The following is an 18,224-nucleotide window of genomic DNA, read 5'->3' as shown; positions in this document are numbered from 1 at the left end:
GCATATTCCCTGGCTTGCCTCAATGGTAATAATTAGTATATCTATCGAAACTCCAATTATCGTTTCAGAGCTAAATATAGCTTTTATATTGATTTTTGAGCCAATTGTCTTTCTCTTCCTAAAGTAAATATGACACAGAACTGATAACTCTTAACTAACACCACGAGGACACAAAAGAGTTGTGAGTCCATACCTACCTTTCCATTTATTTTAAATAACTGTAACAGAACATTTTGCAATTTAGCATCCAGTTAACTTTCATAAAGTACAGCAAGTCATTAATAATCAAACATAACCAGCTGTTGTGGCCGGGTTTTCTTTTTATGGAAATGTTAATCATGGGTCTTTCCCCATCCTGACGAAACCATATTTCATCTATGAAATATGTCGATGATGTTAAGGCGATAAGCATGTCAGAGCGACGACATGGGTTTCTAAAAGACTTTTGGAAGAGAGAGAGAGAGAGAGAGAGAGAGAGAGAGAGAGAGAGAGAGAGAGAGAGAGAGAGAGAGAGGATCAATACCTTTTATAACTGTCCTTCACAGAATCTCTTATTCTCTTTAATATGTTTTTATGTAAAATTCTTTCGATAGTTGAGGGAAACTCAACGTAAAAGAATAATAATAATACAGGAAATCTATTTTAATGTATAATTCTTCGAAGGTGGAGGCAAACTTATAACGTAAAAATATTATCAATAATAATAATAATAATAATAATAATAATAATAATAATAATAATAATAATAATAATAATAATAATAATAATAATAATAATTGAAAAAGAAACCCACAAATTCAATTTGTAACTTGTTTACTTCTAAGTATTTACATTAAGTTTTACTCCACACTCTACTTAGAAGTAAACAAGTTACAAATTGAATTTGTGGGTTTCTTTTTCAATCTTCAGAAGAAAACTGAAAGAAGTTTTTGTTTGGTTTAATAATAATAATAATACAAGAAATTTATTTTTATGTAAAATTCTTTCGATGGTGGAGGGAAACTTAAGGTGTACTAATAATAATAATAATATTGGAAATCTATTTTTATGTAAAATTCTTTAGGTAGTGGTTTTCTGTTAATACATAGGGAACGTGTTCCTTTTCGAAATGGCCTCGAGGAAAAAGAAGCCATTAAATACAAAATCATAACTTACGCTGTACCAGGCGACCACAATTAAAAAACCGACGCAAAACACAAACTTCCCGTATTCGTGCTCAACCCTTGTTTTGATTGGCTATAACCAATTGCTTCCTAAACACCCCCGACTGAGCTCCTGTCGGTATATCAACAGTTGCTATGCTTTCATCAGCGTTCAATCAACCACCGACGTCGAAGGAGCCTGTCTTCCTCTTGAGAGAAAGAGAGAGACAGAGGGAGGAAGAGAGTGAGAGAGAGGGTGAGAACCAATTCGATGACATAAAGAGGTAAGGGCTGATGTTCATTTAATTTAAAACCTGTAGTTTTTTTAACGAAATCATGGCGGTCTTCAACAAACCGTGAACTCGCGTCTAAGATTTACTTCTTGAAATTTGTGGTATTGCCCGGATGATAACCTCAGCGACCTAGCTTTGGATGTACTCTTTCTACAGCATTTTTTTAGAGACTCCTTTCATTCTTCTTCGTTGTCTGAGGCCAGTTCATGATTTCTTCCAGAACGGTGCGTTTCATTTCTTCGGGCGTCCGGTTTAGTGAATTTGCTTTATTGTATTTATATATTTATATATAGTTATATATCTATATAATATATATAATATATGATATGTATATATAAATGTACGCGTGTGTAGTGTTTGCGAGTGTATGTATAATGCATACATACACACATATATGTACTCATATATACATATTTGCATATATAAGTATGTATGTATATGCAACAGCCACAGTGCCTTTTTATCTTCCTGATTTCTTAACACTTTTAGATACGACCATCACTATAGAGCCCTGAATCCGTAATGAAGATAAGCTTCCAGTGAGAAGACTCCAATTCACACAAAGTCGGTGAAGGTGAAAATATATTTGTCGAATTCAGACAACGGAAAGTGTGCTTAAACGAGAATAGGCTCGCGTCCTTCTTCATGGTCAGGTTCTTTAGCTAAACCTCCTTGCCTCAACCCATCCAAACCCAAAGCGCGTGAGTTTTGATTAGTAATAAAAGCTACCACTCTATATAAACAAGTATGCATCAATTCAATTCTAAAAGGGATAATCTGTAGGCCTATCATAAAGAATAGTGTAAGATTGAAAGCAATGCATTTTAGATAAATGGATGAAGAATTACAGAAAAAAAATTCGACTCTACCCACAGAAGATTGGGGTTGCTGTATTTGGTCTTCATTTTGTATTCAAGACTTTGAAGTGCATCTAAAGAGAGTGAAGAAATCGAGACGTTAGGAGGTTATTGTATGCAGTATGCATAGGATGCAACTCTGGATGTAGCTATTCGAGCGTTCATCTTTTGCTCAGATCAGGAAGTTGTGTGGTTAGCAGGAGAAGCTGACTTCCAGCAAAACTAAAACCTAACTTAACCTAACCTAACTTCTGTTCTCCTACCCATTGTCAAAGCCATATTAACGATTCTGAATTGTATTGTTTGTAAAGGCTTTTTTATTCGACTGAGATGGCAGCACTAGAGGTTCGTATCAGGGGTTTTGACTGAAAACGGCAAACCTGCAGGAATTTATCTTATCCAAACTGATTCAAATGGCGGTTACCTCTTTCTAATAGGAGCGAATAGGATTTAAACTAGAGTTAATGGATTTTGCTTATTGTTTCAAAATCTATCCTTCAATGAATAACTTTTTCAGGCCTGTACCAAAGATCTTTTACTATTTTTATTGGAAAAACTGGTTTTCTGAAGCGCTTACGGGCGTTAATACATTCAACTTTAAGTAAAGATTAAATGATACTTTAAGTAACTGAACACCAGGATATGTTAATATTTTCCATTTGTTTCTTTTCTAACATACACACACGCACACACAAAATCTTAACCACGTGATTCACTTTAAATACCTTTGCAGAAGGCTCATCAGCAACACGTTGAACCCCTCCCCACATAATATGCTATTCACCTCCATCTTCCTTGCACTCTGGAACTACCTGTATGTTTAGGCTCTCATTCTATCCACGTTATTTATTCTGCACTTCTCGGCCTTCCTAGCCGTCTCCTCATTCTATCTGTTTCTCTGATCTACCCTATCACTAATGCCAACCATTTAACCACTTCTGAGTACTTATACATGTTTTACCCTCTCACTTCTTATAAAACCACAAATAGCCTACTACGCAAACATTTCAATTCAGCAGCGTCAACTTTTAATCTTTTTAGTTCATTCGCGTTCATCATCCTCTTCACGCATTCTTAACTTGGCTTTCATAGGTTGTCCTGATCTCTTTTGCATACACCCTGCTGCCTTCCTTACTTCACATAGTTTGTGATTCACCTCGTCTCTTATTCTGTCATCATTCATTGAATATAATTCCAAATACCTGTATAAAGCAGGCACGGTCATGCTTCCCCATCCATTTCAACGTCCGTTGCTCCTTGTTTGTGGTTTAAATTCACCCTCAGAACATTACTCTTCTTCACATCCACTCTCAGCTTTTGCCTTTTGAAAAACAATACCAAAATTTCTCAGAAGTCTCTAGAGTTTCCTGTATCGTCCCAAAATGTGGATGTCTCTTCAGCAGACACTGACCACTTCACGTTCCTTGCACAGCTTCTATTCTTATTTCACAACCTTACACATGCATATCATTTGTCTTCTTTGCATCCTCACTTCAGTCCATCCATAAAGGTCTTAAACAGCAATGGAAACATAACGAACCCTTATCTCAGATCCACATTCCCATCAAACGAGTCCTTTTCCTCGCTTTTTAATTCTAGCACACGCTTCTCTTCTTTCATAAAACTTCTTCTCTCTCTCAACAGCAGCTTATCTTCAAATTGCCTTTCTACCGAATGTGCTAAAAACGTTCCTTTAAGTCTATCAGTATGTTCCTTTTATCCTGGGACTTCCACACATAACTGTTTATTACAAGGCTTTGATCCACCCAACCACGCTCCATGTCCATACACTCTTTTCTTCCCCTGTCATTTTTTCTGACACCTGCCTTAATTTTTAAAATAAAATTCCCCCTGTTCACTTGCCCTGATATACTAAGTAATATTCTGTCTCTATAATTCTAAAAGTTACCCCTTCACTATTGGCCCCGTGCAATTGAACAGTTATGCTCCCCACCTATTCTCTCTGAACCGTTCCTCAATTCAGGTATACCTTACACTGGTATCTTTCCGTTCTTCAACCTCAAACTTACATTCTCAAACTTTACACTATCTCTTCTCACTTTTAAGTTATTTGTCTCTGCCTCTCTTCTGTCCACATTCAGCCGATCTTCAAAATACTCCGTCAACCTATTACTAAGCTGAATTCCGGGAGCATCTTTCTCTTTGCATATTTTATTTCAAGGTCCAATTTTTATTAGCATTCATTAATACAGAAGTATGCGTATTCCTGTACGTGAGGAAATCGAGAAATTAAGATGTCTGAGTGGTTTTTTCATAAAAAAAATGCATCACGTGAATGCTACTGGTAGTTTCTATATCATGTATATTAACATTATTATTATTATTAACTCAAAGTATTTTTGAGGATAAGAAATCTGAAAGAAACCTGAAAACGTTTCTACTGCCGTAACAAGGAAGCGTGCATCGTTTCTCATCTACTATAATCTATAACAGATAGTTCGGAATTTGAGAGCAAACTGATTTGTCAGTCGAGAACTATTCACCAAGAAAAAGTCACACTTCATTATTCTAAATGTTTCAGTTTGGTCACTCTTCATTTTATTTTTAACTGCTTCTATTCCCATTATCTTTGCAGTGGGCCTTATTCATTATCCACAGCCCTCTTCTTCTTTTCTCTCCAGGCCCAACACAGACATCAGAGATGCTGAACGCGAGAGCACTTTTGATCCTGTCAGGATTCGTCTCTAACTGGGGCAGCATCACGGTGCGAGGAATGCCCCAGATGCTGCCTCCCCACATGCTCGCTGCTCGGTACCCTCAGCCTGTGCCCCCACATTTGATTGGAAACCCAAGATCCCCTGGAAAAGGTAATATAATGTTGGCGCAAGCTCAACAACAATTGCAACAAAAATGAAACCATGATTATGATAGGAAAAGCACTCTGGCTATTATGTTGATAGTTACTTTAACTTGCATGCACGTGGCTCAAATACGAACGCGGTTTCCATGATTTTCTCATGTATAAACAGGTCTTACTGAAATACCCAGCATAGATGCAAGTTTACCGTAATGCATCAAGTTTATCCTTATGTTCTATGATAACACTGACTAAAATACTGGTCATACGGCAACATAATCGTTTTACATAGCTAACAGTTGCTTGAAACCATACCAGCCACAACTTGAGAGACACTGAAACTGAAAACCGGTCAGTTACATTCAACGTACTCTAGATGCAAGAGGCTACGGCAAACCCGCTCCGAACACCAGCAAGATCGAGAAAACCAGAAATTTCCATTTAATCGTTTTAGCACGACGTTGTTCTTAGATCCTGTGAGTGGGATACTTTCAAAGGCACGTCATAAAAAAAGCTTACTGCATTCCTCAGTTGCGGTTATGTACACAACAGAGATTCCTTAGCTGTTCGAAAGACGAACCATGCAGTGAGGTTCAGTTTTATCATAAGCTTCGAATGCGTATTTAAAAGTATATTATTCAACATAAGATCTAAAGGTAGCAAAGCAAAGCGATGCTGCAAATTGGAACCATGTTTAATTTATCTACCGCTCATCAGTTGGCATTGCATCTTTTTCGCTGTTTTGAATTTTCTTTGTTTTTTCCCCGCACAGCTGTTCCAAACTATTGAAAATATTTCTGTATTAGGTGATATTGATGATAATGATGTTAACATGGAAAACGAACCATTTATAACCACACTTAAATACTGAAAAAGTTTGTCCTAATATTATTCCGGTTTTTGGCATGTCAACTACTAATACAGTTAGCCTCGTATGATTTAGAAATGCAGACATATATATATATATATATACATATATATATTTATATATATATATATATATATATATATATATATATATATATATATATCCTATTATATATATATATAATATATATATATACATATATATATAGATATATATTATATATATATATATATATATATATATATATATAATATATATATATATATATATAATATATATATATATATTATATATATATATATGTATAAATGTTTATTCTCTGAAAAAGTTATGCATGAACATTACACAGATATGAAATAATATCTATTGCATACGAATTAGTTGTGAGCTGCTGTCATGTATATGGATTAGATTATATTAAGTAATAGTAGGACATTATTATAGAAAATCATTGTGATATTTATACTCCATTAATCTCAATTCAAAATGCTAAATTAATCTTGAACGTATTATTTTCAGATCCAATATGGACTAGCGGGATATATGACAGTAAACCAGTTTTCTTAAAGTTACCTCAGCCTGATCCCTGGTTACAAATGATTGGGCCACCAGTGCCACCTTTCCCAATGTTTCCATCATACATGCCGAGGTATCCACCAGGCATCTTCCCCTTTCCATTCCCAATCATCCCTACACCATCGAAACCTAATGTCCCAATTACCAGACCTCAGCAAACTACTTCCGTTCCCCCAAGGGGTCAGCAGCAAACAACTACTGTAAAATCCGGAAATACTACGCCACAAGGAACTTATACTACTCTTACAAGTGTTCAGCCTCAATCATCCACTTCAATACCCACAATCCAACAGCTTCAGACAACTAAGGGAATGTCAACATATACTCAACAGCAAACAACTACTGTAATACCTCCACCAGCTCAGACACAAAAAACTCCTGTGCCAGCAGGAACTATAGGGACTCAACCAACTGATGGTACACCAACAAATGTTCAGCAGCAAACAACTATTGCAACACCTCCACCAGCTCAGGCGCAAACAACTCCTGTGCCAGGAGGAACTATTGGTCCTCAAGCAACTGATGGAATGCCAACAAATGTTCAACAGCAAACTACTATTGCAACACCGCCACCAGCTCAGGCGCAAACAACTCCTGTGCCAGGAGGAACTATTGGTCCTCAAGCAACAGATGGTATGCCAACAAATGTTCAACAGCAAACAACAGTTATAATACCTCTAGAGCCTCAGTGGGTAACAACAACTGAGGCCGAGGAAGACGTAAAACCTCAAGAAATTGAGGAAATCCCAACAAATGTTCAACCACAAACAACTATTGTAATACCTCCAGCAGATCAGGCACAAACAACTGTGCCGGCAGGACCTATTGGTCCTCAATCAACAGATGGAACGCCAACAAATGTTCAACAGCAAACAACTATTATAATATCGTCAACTGCTATTGCAACACCGCCACCAACTCAGGTACAAACAACTCCTGTGCCAGCAGGGCCTATTGGTTCTCAAGCAACTGATGGAATGACAACAAATCAAGTAATTGATGGAATGCCAACAAATGTTCAACAGCAAACTACTATTGTAATACCTCCAGCAGGTCAGGAACAAACAACAGTACCTGCAGGAGCTATTGATCCTCAAGCAACTGATGAAATGCCAACAGATGTTCAACAGCAAACAACTATTGTAATACCTCCATCAGGTCAAGAACAAACAACTGTGCCTGCAGGACCTATTGGTCCTCAAGCGACTGATGAAATGCCAACAGATGTTCAACAACAAACAACTATTGTAATACCTCCAGTGGGTCAGGAACAAACAACTGTGCCTGCAGGACCTATTGGTCCTCAAGCAACTGATGAAATGCCAACAGATATTCAACAGCAAACAACTATTGTAATACCTCCAGCGGGCCAGGAACAAACATCTGTGCCTACAGGAGCTATTGGTCCTCAAGCAACTGATGAAATGCCAACAGATGTTCAACAGCAAACAACTATTGTAATACCTCCAGCGGGTCAGGAACAAACAACTGTGCCTGCAGGAGCTATTGGTCCTCAAGCGACTGATGAAATGCCAACAGATGTTCAACAGCAAACTACTATTGTAATACCTCCAGCGGGTCAGGAACAAACAACTGTGCCTGCAGGAGCTATTGGTCCTCAAGCGACTGATGAAATGCCAACAGATGTTCAACAACAAACAACTATTGTAATACCTCCAGCGGGTCAGGAACAAACAAAACTGTGCCTTCCAGGAGCTATTGGTCTCAAGCGACTGATGAAATGCCAACAGATTTCAACAACAAAACAACTATTGTAAACCTCCAGCGGGTCAGGAACAAAACAACTGGCCTGCGGGAGCTTTTGGTCCTCAAGCGACGATGAAAATGCCAACAGATGTTCAACAGCAAACAACTATAGTCTACCTCCAGCGGGGCAGGAACAAAAACAATGTGGCCTGCAGGAGCTATTGGTCCTCAAGCAACTGATGGAATGCCAACAGATGTTCAACAGCAAACAACTATTGTAATACCTACAGTGGGTCAGGAACAAACAACTGTGCCTGCAGGAGCTATTAGTCCTCAAGCAACTGATGAAATGCCAACAGATGTTCAACAGCAAACAACTATTGTGATGGCTCCAGCAGGTCAGGAACAAATAACTGTGCTCGGGACTATTGGCCCTGAAGCGACTGAGGGAATGCCAACCAGATGTTCAACCCGCAAACAACTCTTGTAATGTTTCCCAGTCAAGAACAAACAACTGTCCTACGGGACCTATTGGCCCTGAACGACTTGATGGAATGCCAACGATGTTTCAACAGCAAACAACTATTGTAAATGGCAAGCAGGTCGGAACAAAACAACTGTGCCTGCGGGAAACCTATTTGCCTTGAAGCGCTGAGGAATCCCAGAATGTTCAACAGCAAACAACTATTGAAATGGCTCCAGCAGGTCAGGAACAAACAACTGTGCCTGCGGGACCTACTGGCCCCGAAGCGACCGATGGAATGCCAACAGATGTTCAACAACAAACAACTATTGTAATGGCTCCAGCAGGCCAGGAACAAACAGGCTAGCCTGTTGGACCTCCTTGCCCTGAAGCACTGATTGAATCCAACAATGTTACAGCAAACAACTAATTGTAATGCTTCCAGCAGGTCAGGAAACAAACAATTGGTGGCTGCAGGACCTATTGGCCCTGAAAGCGAACTGCTGGAATCCAACAGAGTTCAACAGCAAACAACTATTTTAATGGCTCCAGCAGGTCATGGAACAAACAACGTGCCCATGCGGGACCTATTGGCTGAAGGCGACGATGGAATGCCCAACAGATGGTTTCAACAGCAAAACAACAACCCTATTGTTAATGGCTCCAGCAGGTCAGGAACAAAAACTAATTGGTGCCTGCGGGACCTACTGGCCCACGAAGGCGACCGATGGATGCCAACAGGAATGTTTCAACACAAAAACAAAAACTATTGTAATGCTCCAGCAGGCCAAAAGGAACACAGGCTAAGCCTTGTGGAACCTGGCTGAAGCGACTGAATGGAAGCACAAGATGTTCACAAAGCAAACACTGTAGGTTCCTGCGGGACCTATTGGCCTGAAGCGGACTGGATGGAAATGCCAACCAGATGTTTCAACGCAAACCAACTTAATTGTAATGGCTCCAGCAGGTCAGGAACAAACAACTGGTGCCTGAGGGACCTATTGGCCCCTGAAGCGATGATGGAATGCCAACAGATGTCAACAGCAAACAACTATTGTAATGGCTCCAGCAGGTCAGGAACAACAACTGTGGCCTGCGGACCTCATGCCCTGAGCGGACGATGGGAAGTAACAGATGTTCAACAGCAAACAACTATGAATGGCTCCAGCAGGTCAGGAACAAACAACTGTGTCTGCGGGACCTATTGGCCCTGAAGCGACTGATGGAATGCCAACAGATGTTCAACAGCAAACAACTATTGTAATGGCTCCAGCAGGTCAGGAACAAACAACTGTGCCTGCGGGACCTATTGGCCCTGAAGCAACTGATGGAATGCCAACAGATGTTCAACAGCAATCAACTATTGTAATGACTCCAGCAGGTCAGGAACAAACAACTGTGCCTGCAGGACCTATTGGCCATGAAGCGACTGATGGAAGGCCAACAGATGTTCAACAGCAAACAACTATTGTGATGGCTCCAGCAGGTCAGGAACAAACAACTGTGCCTGCGGGACCTATTGGCCCTGAAGCGACTGATGGAATGCCAACAGATGTTCAACAGCAAACAACAATTGTGATGGCTCCAGCAGGTCAGGAACAAACAACTGTGCCGGCGGGACCTATTGGCCCTGGAGCGACTGATGGAATGCCAACAGATGTTCAACAGCAAACAACAATTGTGATAGCTCCAGCAGGTCAGGAACAAACAACTGTGCCGGCGGGACCTATTGGCCCTGAAGCGACTGATGGAATGCCAACAGATGTTCAACAGCAAACAACTATTGTAATGGCTCCAGCGGGTCAGGAACAAACAACTGTGCCGGCGGGACCTATTGGCCCTGGAGCGACTGATGGAATGCCAACAGATGTTCAACAGCAAACAACAATTGTGATAGCTCCAGCAGGTCAGGAACAAACAACTGTGCCTGCGGGACTTACTGGCCCTGAAGCGACTGATGGAATGCCAACAGATGTTCAACAGCAAACAAGTATTGTAATGGCTCCAGCAGGTCAGGAACAAACAACTGTGCCTGCCGTACCTATTGGCCCTGAAGCGACTGATGGAATGCCAACAGATGTTCAACAGCAAACAACTATTGTAATGTCTCCAGCAGGTCAGGAACAAACAACTAATTCTGCGGGTCCTATTGGAACTGAAGCGACTGATGGAATGCCAACAGATGTTCAACAGCAAACAACTATTGTGATGGCTCCTGCAGGTCAGGAACAAACAGCTGTGCCTGCGGGACCCATTGGCCCTGAAGCGACTGATGGTATACCAACAGATCTTCAACAGCAAACAACTATTGTAATGGCTCCAGCAGGTCAGGAACAAACCCTGTGCTGCTGACCTTATTGGCCCTGGGAAGCCGACTGATTGGCCCTGCACATATGTTCAAGCAGATCAAACAACTATTGTATGGCTCAGCAGGTTCAGGAAAAAACCAACATGCCTGTTGTGAACTATTGGCCTTGAAAGCGAACTGAAAATTTGGAAATGGCCAACAGATGTTCAACAGCAAACAACTTTGGTTATGCTCCAGCAGGTTCAGGACCAAACAAAGAAGCTGGTGCCTGCGTGGGACCCTATTGGGCCTTCTGAAGCGACTGATGGAATGCCAACAGCTGTTCAACAAGCAAAACAACTATTGGTAATGGACTCCAGCAGGTCGGAACAAACAAAGCTGTGGCCTTGCCCCGGGACCTATTGGCCTCCTGAAACGACTGATGGAAGGCCAATCAGGAATTGTTCCAAACCAGCAAACAAAACATGTTGTAATTGAATCAGCGGTCAGGAACAAATACTCCTGAGCCTGCTAGACTAATTAAAGCCGTCAAGCAAACTGAATGGATGCCACAGGAAATTCAACAGCAAACAACTATTGTAATGTCTCCAGCAGGTCAGGAACAAACGGCTGTGCCTGCGGTACCTATTGGCCCTGAAGCGACTGATGGAATGCCAACAGATGTTCAACAGCAAACAACAATTGTGATGGCTCCAGCAGGTCAGGAACAAACAACTGTGCCTGTCGGACCTATTGGCCCTGAAGCGACTGATGGAATGCCAACAGATGTTCAACAGCAAACAACTATTGAAATGTCTCCAGCAGGTCAGGAACAAACAACTGTGCCTGTTGGACCTATTGGCCCTGAAGCGACTGATGGAACGCCAACAGATGTTCAACAGCAAACAAGTATTGTAATGGCTCCTACAGGTCAGGAACAAACAACTGTGCCTGGAGGACCTATTGGCCCTGAAGCGACTGATGGAATGCCAACAGATGTTCAACAGCAAACAACTATTGAAATGGCTCCAGCAGGTCAGGAACAAACAACGGTGCCTGCAGGACCTATTGACCCTGAAGCGACTGATGGAATGCCAACAGATGTTCAACAGCAAACAACTATTGTAATAGCTCCAGCAGGTCAGGAACAAACAACGGTGCCTGCGGGACCCATTGGCTCTGAAGCGACTGATGGAATGCCAACAGATGTTCAACAGCAATCAACTATTGTAATGGCTCCAGTAGGTCAGGAACAAACAACTGTGCCTGCGGAACCTATTGGTGCCCAAGCAACTGATGGAATGCCAACAGATTTTCAACAGCAAACAACTATTGTGATGGCTCCAGCTGGTCAGGAACAAACAACGAACACCCTGTGCCGTGCGGGACGCTCTTGGCCCTGGAGCGCACTGATGGAATGCCAACAGATGTTCAACAACAAACAACTATTGTAATGGCTCCAGCAGTTCAGGAACAAACAACTGTTCCTTCAGGACCTATTGGCCCTGAAGTGACTGATGGAATGCCAACAGATGCTCAACAGCAAACAACTATTGTGATGGCTCCAACAGGTCAGGAACAAACAACTGTGCCTGCGGGACCTATTGGCCTTGAAGCGACTGATGGAATGCCAACAGATGTTCAACAGCAAACAACTATTATAATGGCTCCAGCAGGTCAGGAACAAACAACTGTGCCTGCAGGACCTATTGGCACTCAAGCGACTGATGGAATGCCAACAGATGTTCAACAGCAAACTACTAATGTAATACCTCCAGCAGGTCAGGAACAAACAACGGTGCCTGCGGGACCTATTGGCCCTCAAGCAACTGATGGAATGCTAACAGATGTCCAACAGCAAACAACTACTGTGATGGCTCCAGCAGGTCAGGAACAAACAAATAATTCTGCGGGTCCTATTGGCCTTGAAGCAACTGATGGAATGCCAACAGATGTTCAACAACAAACAACTATTGTGATGGCTCCAGCAGGTCAGGAACAAACAACTGTGTCGGCGGGACCTATTGGCCCTGAAGCGACTGATGGAATGCCAACAGATGTTCAACAGCGAACAACTATTGTTATGGCTCCAGCAGGTCAGGAACAAACACCTGTGTCTGTGGGACCTATTGGCTTTGAAGTGACTGATGGAATGCCAACAGATGTTCAACAGCAAACAACTATTGTGATGACTCCAGCAGGTCAGGAACAAACAACTGTGTCGGCCGGACCTATTGGCCCTGAAGCGACTGATGGAATGCCAACAGATGTTCAACAGCAAACAACTATTGTTATGCCTCCAGCAGGTCAGGAACAAACACCTGTGTCTGTGGGACCTATTGGCTTTGAAGTGACTGATGGAATGCCAACAGATGTTCAACAGCAAACAACTATTGTGATGGCTCCAGCAAGTCAGGAACAAACAACGGTGCCTTCGGGATCTATTGGCCTTGTAGCAACTGATGGAATGCCAACAGATATTCAACAGCAAACAACTATTGTGATGGCTACAGCAGGTCAGGAACAAACAACTGTGCCTGCGCGACCTATTGGCCCTGAAGCGACTGATGGAATGCCAACAGATGTTCAACAGCAAACAACTATTGTAATGGCTCCAGCAGGTCAGGAGCAAACAACTGTGCCTACGGGAGATATTGGCACTCAAGCGATTGATGGAATGCCAACAGATGTTAAACAGCAAACAACTTTTGTGATACCTCCAGCAGGTCAGGAACAAACAACTGTGACTGGAGGACCTATTGGCCTTGAAAAGCCGAACTGAATGAATGGCAAAACAGATTGTCAAACAGAAACTACCTATTGTAATGGGCTCCAGCAGGTCAGGAAACAAACAACTTTGCCTGCCCGGACCTTTTGGCCCTTGAAGCGACTGATGGAATGGCAACAGATGGTCAACAGCAAACTACTATTGTAATGGCTCCAGCAGGTTCAGGAACAAACAACTTTGCCTGCCGGACCTATTGGCCCTGAAGCGACTGATGGAATGCCAACAGATGTTCAACAGCAAACAAGTATTGTAATGGCTCCAGCAGGTCAGGAACAAACAACTGTGCCTGCGGGACCTATTGGTCTTGAAGCGACTGATGGAATGCCAACAGATGTTCAACAGCAAACAACTATTGTAATGGCTCCAGCAGGTCAGGAACAAACAACTGTGCCTGTTGGACCTATTGGCCCTGAAGCGACTGATGGAATGCCAACAGATGTTCAACAGCAAACCACTATTGTAATGGCTCCAGCAGGCCAGGAACAAACAACTGTGCCTGCCGGACCTATTGGCCGTCAAGCAACTGATGGAATGCCAACAGATGTTCAACAGCAAACAACTATTGCAATGGCTTCAGCAGGTCAGGATCAAACAACTTTGCCTACAGAACCCATTGGCCCTGAAGCGACTGATGGAATGCCAACAGGTATTCAACAGCAAACAACTATTGAAATGGCTCCAGCAGGCCAGGAACAATCAACAGTACGTGCGGGACTTATTGGCCCTCAAGCCACTGCTGGAATGCCAATAGATGTTCAACAGCAAACAACTATTGTAATGGCTCCAGCAGGTCAGGAACAAACAACTGTGCCTGCGGGACCTATTGGCCCTGGAGCGACTGATGGAATGCCAACAGACGTTCAACAGCAAACAACTATTGTAATGGTTCCAGCAGGCCAGGAACAAACAACAGTGCCTGCGGGACCTATTGGCCCAGAGGCAACTGATGGAATGCCAACAGATGTTCAACAGCAAACAACTATTGTAATGGCTCCAGCAGGTCAGGAACTAACAACTGTGCCTGCAGGACCTATTGGTGCCCAAGCAACTGATGGAATGCCAACAAATGTTCAACAACAAACAACAATTGTAATACCTCCAGCAGGTCAGGAACTAACAACTGTGCCTGCAGGACCTATTGGTCCTCAAGCAACTGATGGAATGCGAACAAATGTTCAACAGCAAACAACAATTGTAATACCTCCAGAGTCTCAGTGGGAAACAACAACTGAGTCAGAGGAACCTATAAAACCTCAAGAAATTGAGGAAATCCCAACGAATGTTTATCAGCAAACCACTATTTTGACACCTCTACCAGGTCAGGCACAAACAACGTCTCTGCCAGCAGGACCTATCAGTACTCAAGCAACTGATGGAATGCCAACAAATATTCAACAGCAAATAACTAGTTCTATACCTACACCACCTCAGGCACAAACAACTTCTGGGCTCATTGGTACTAACAATACAAGTACTCCAACTCTCACAACTCCCTGTACTTCTCAAAAAGATTTTGAACCTCCATATGATAGAGAACAATCAATTAGCGTCTTCTTAAGTGGAATAAACTCTGGGTCAAGTAATATTACAAGGAGAGTCATAACTGGTTCTGGAAACTGGTCAATTTCCATTTCACGACAACCAGAAGAAGACAACTTAATTGCTCCTGCACTACCAAGTTCACCAGATGACAAACCTTTGATAAAAACAATTGATATAGACAAAGATGTTTCTGTCCTACCTCAGGATGCTGCTGCAGTGCCAATCTTAATTCGTGAATCAAGTGATAATACAGGCGATGCTGTCGATGGTAGTGAAACAATTGTTGTTAATGAAAACTAGTATCAGACACTCCAGCATAGTCGTTGGGAAATGACAATTCTATGATACCACCAAACGACTGACTTCCTATCCCTCTGATGGACGAATATATATCATCTTCTGCTGATTTCTTGCTTAGGACAGTTTCAAGCTCTGGACATGGTGGTTATCCCAGTTGCATCCAGGGTCTATCCTCGAGTGCCACAAACAATCATATGAATGAAGCCATTGCGAATGGAAGCAAACGCTGGGATATTGATGTGCAAGAATTTATGCCGGACAGTTACTTAAGCAGCAAATACCTGAATCCCTCTTTAAGGAATGGGGGTTACCCATTAGCTGAGAATAAGATTTTTATCATTTTCCCCATAACTTTTACGAAATGTTTGAGTGACATCTTATGACTAAAATATTCAATGTCTATTATTAGCTTCAAGATCAAGTATTGACTGTCACTTCTTCATACAGCATACAGCATTGGAAATATCTAATAGTAATTATAGGTGTATTGTTGAGTTTCGTTTACTAAAAACAGATATCAGTGCAGGTGGACTCTCTAGTTCTTATTTGAAGATTTTATACCAGATTAATTGTAATATCAAAATGGAAAAAAATATTATATGAGACCCCATGAAAAATGTTTGAAATATTATGGATTAATAAATATGAAAAGTTCAAACCTATTACTGTATTTTCATTATGTTTACAATGAGAATCAAGTAGTCACAGAGGCTTCAGTGACTTGATAATTTCGGCTTCTCTCATAAGGAATGATTCAGAGCAGCAGGTAAGCCAGTAGAGATTTAAAACTGCAGATTAATTGAACAAAAGTATCATAAAATCGAACTCTCAATATAGTATATTTCCAAAAGGGCCGAGAATAAGCTGATAAAAAGTCGAGCAGGGGACAATAAAACATTCAATGAAAGGTTAACCTTTCCATGTGGTTGCGTTTACCTTTCCTGATGTTAAATGCAATAGTATTATTGTTCTGTTCTTTCAGTAGAGACGAAAGACATCCCAAGCAAAAATAGTTAGTAACGTATTGTCGCATGAACACGAGCACTGCCTGATTGAGAGGGGAGCTTCCAATGATCATGAGCGATGCATTGCGCCTATACTCTGTTTTTTTTCATCTGTCCATCCGCCAGTGGTGTTTTTGTATGGTAACACTGCGTCCCGGGCTTGAAATAGTTACGCTGTGTAAGTTTTAGGTAAATAAAGGATATCTGGTTGTACATTTGCAACTGAAAAGTGTTTTAATAATTTACTGTATGAGAATTACACCGTATATATTCGAAATAGAATATTGTTATTATTGTCGAATGTAAGATGCCTTTTCGGGGTGGCGAATGGAACAGCCAGACGCAAATTCCATCAAACAGATGCTAAACCAAGTTACGTCATATCGTATCTGGCTGAAACGCACTTTATAAAAATTAACAGTACATACTGATATACTTACGTATAATGAAGTAATACGTTGACATCTTGCCGTAGTGAACAGCGAGAGAAGCAATTTTCCCGCCACTGCATCTGGCTGTTCCATTCGCCACCCCGAAAAGGGAGCTTACATTCAACAATAATAACAATAACCTATTTCGAATAATAATGGTGTAATTCGCATACAGTAAATTATTAAAACACTTTTCAGTTGCAAATGTACACCCAAATATCCTTTTATTTACCTAAAACTTACACGTAGCGTAACTATTTAAAGCCCGGGACGCAGTGTTACCATACAAAAACCCCACAGCCGGATGGACAGATGAAAAAAAACAGAGTATAGCTAAGCACATAGCACATAATATCAAGTGGAATTCGAAAACAAAAGAAAAGCTGATGAAATGTTTTAAATATAGTAGGCCTGTAGGCCTATTTGATGTACATTTCCCATTAAAGACTTAAAAAAGCTGATAAGATGTTTAAATATTTTTGGCCATGTGAAATACATTTCCCAATAAAAATTTTAAAAAGATGATGAAATGTTGTAAATATAGTAGGCCTATCTGGAGTACATTTCCCAATAAAGACTTAAAAAAGCTGATGAAATGTTTTAAATATAGTAGGCCTATCTGGAGTACATTTCCCAATAAAGTCTTAAAAAAGCTGATGGAATGTTTTAAATATAGTAGGCCTATCTGGAGTTCATTTCCTAATGAAGACTTCAAAAAAGCTGATGAAATGTTTTAAATATAGTAGGCCTATCTGGATTTCATTTCCTAATGAAGACTTAAAACAGCTGATGAAATGTTTTTAATATAGTAGGCCTATCTGGAATTCATTTCCTAATGAAGACTTAAAAAGGCTGATGAAATGTTTTAAATTAGTAGGCCTATCTGGAATCATTTTAATGGAAGACTTAAAAAGGCGATGAAATGTTTTAAATATAGTAGGCCTATCTGGAGTACATTTCCCAATAAACACTTAAAAAAGCTGATGAAATGTTTTAAATATAGTAGGCCCATCTGGAGTACATTTCTCAATAAAGACTTAAAAAAACTGATGAAAAGTTTTAAATATAGTAGGCCTATCTGGAATTCATTTCCTAATGAAGACTTAAAAAGGCTGATGAAATGTTTTAAATATAGTAGGCCTATCTGG

The 18,224-nt window shown here is 41.0% G+C and overlaps 4 protein-coding genes across 4 annotated transcripts; all 4 read left to right on the top strand.

Annotated features, from left to right (window-relative positions):
• Window positions 1-1,281: 1,281 nt before the first annotated feature.
• On the top strand, window positions 1,282-9,104 carry LOC135196323 (fibrous sheath CABYR-binding protein-like). Its single transcript, XM_064223069.1, has 4 exons — window positions 1,282-1,426; window positions 4,912-5,120; window positions 6,498-8,237; window positions 8,967-9,104. The coding sequence occupies exons 1-4, from the start codon at window positions 1,299-1,301 to the stop codon at window positions 9,089-9,091; spliced, it is 2,202 nt and encodes a 733-aa protein (XP_064079139.1). The 5' UTR covers window positions 1,282-1,298; the 3' UTR covers window positions 9,092-9,104.
• A 663-nt stretch (window positions 9,105-9,767) lies between these two features.
• LOC135195954 (collagen alpha-1(I) chain-like) lies at window positions 9,768-11,076 on the top strand. Its single transcript, XM_064222456.1, has 2 exons — window positions 9,768-9,796; window positions 9,896-11,076. The coding sequence occupies exons 1-2, from the start codon at window positions 9,784-9,786 to the stop codon at window positions 11,074-11,076; spliced, it is 1,194 nt and encodes a 397-aa protein (XP_064078526.1). The 5' UTR covers window positions 9,768-9,783.
• Window positions 11,077-11,260: 184 nt separating this feature from the next.
• LOC135195953 (collagen alpha-1(V) chain-like) lies at window positions 11,261-12,424 on the top strand. Its single transcript, XM_064222455.1, has 3 exons — window positions 11,261-11,377; window positions 11,515-12,252; window positions 12,359-12,424. Exons 1-3 carry the CDS (start codon window positions 11,261-11,263, stop codon window positions 12,422-12,424), a joined length of 921 nt encoding a protein of 306 aa, XP_064078525.1.
• Window positions 12,425-16,303, top strand: LOC135196321 (collagen alpha-1(V) chain-like). The gene is made up of 2 exons (XM_064223067.1): window positions 12,425-13,767; window positions 13,990-16,303. The coding sequence occupies exons 1-2, from the start codon at window positions 12,429-12,431 to the stop codon at window positions 15,639-15,641; spliced, it is 2,991 nt and encodes a 996-aa protein (XP_064079137.1). The 5' UTR covers window positions 12,425-12,428; the 3' UTR covers window positions 15,642-16,303.
• Window positions 16,304-18,224: the final 1,921 nt, after the last annotated feature.

This window comes from Macrobrachium nipponense, chromosome 17 (assembly GCF_015104395.2).
Source record: "Macrobrachium nipponense isolate FS-2020 chromosome 17, ASM1510439v2, whole genome shotgun sequence".
In the NCBI taxonomy this organism is placed as follows: Eukaryota; Metazoa; Arthropoda; class Malacostraca; order Decapoda; family Palaemonidae; genus Macrobrachium; species Macrobrachium nipponense.
The sequence above is the reverse complement of the archived record's forward strand: the minus strand, read 5'-3'. Positions and strand labels throughout refer to the sequence as shown.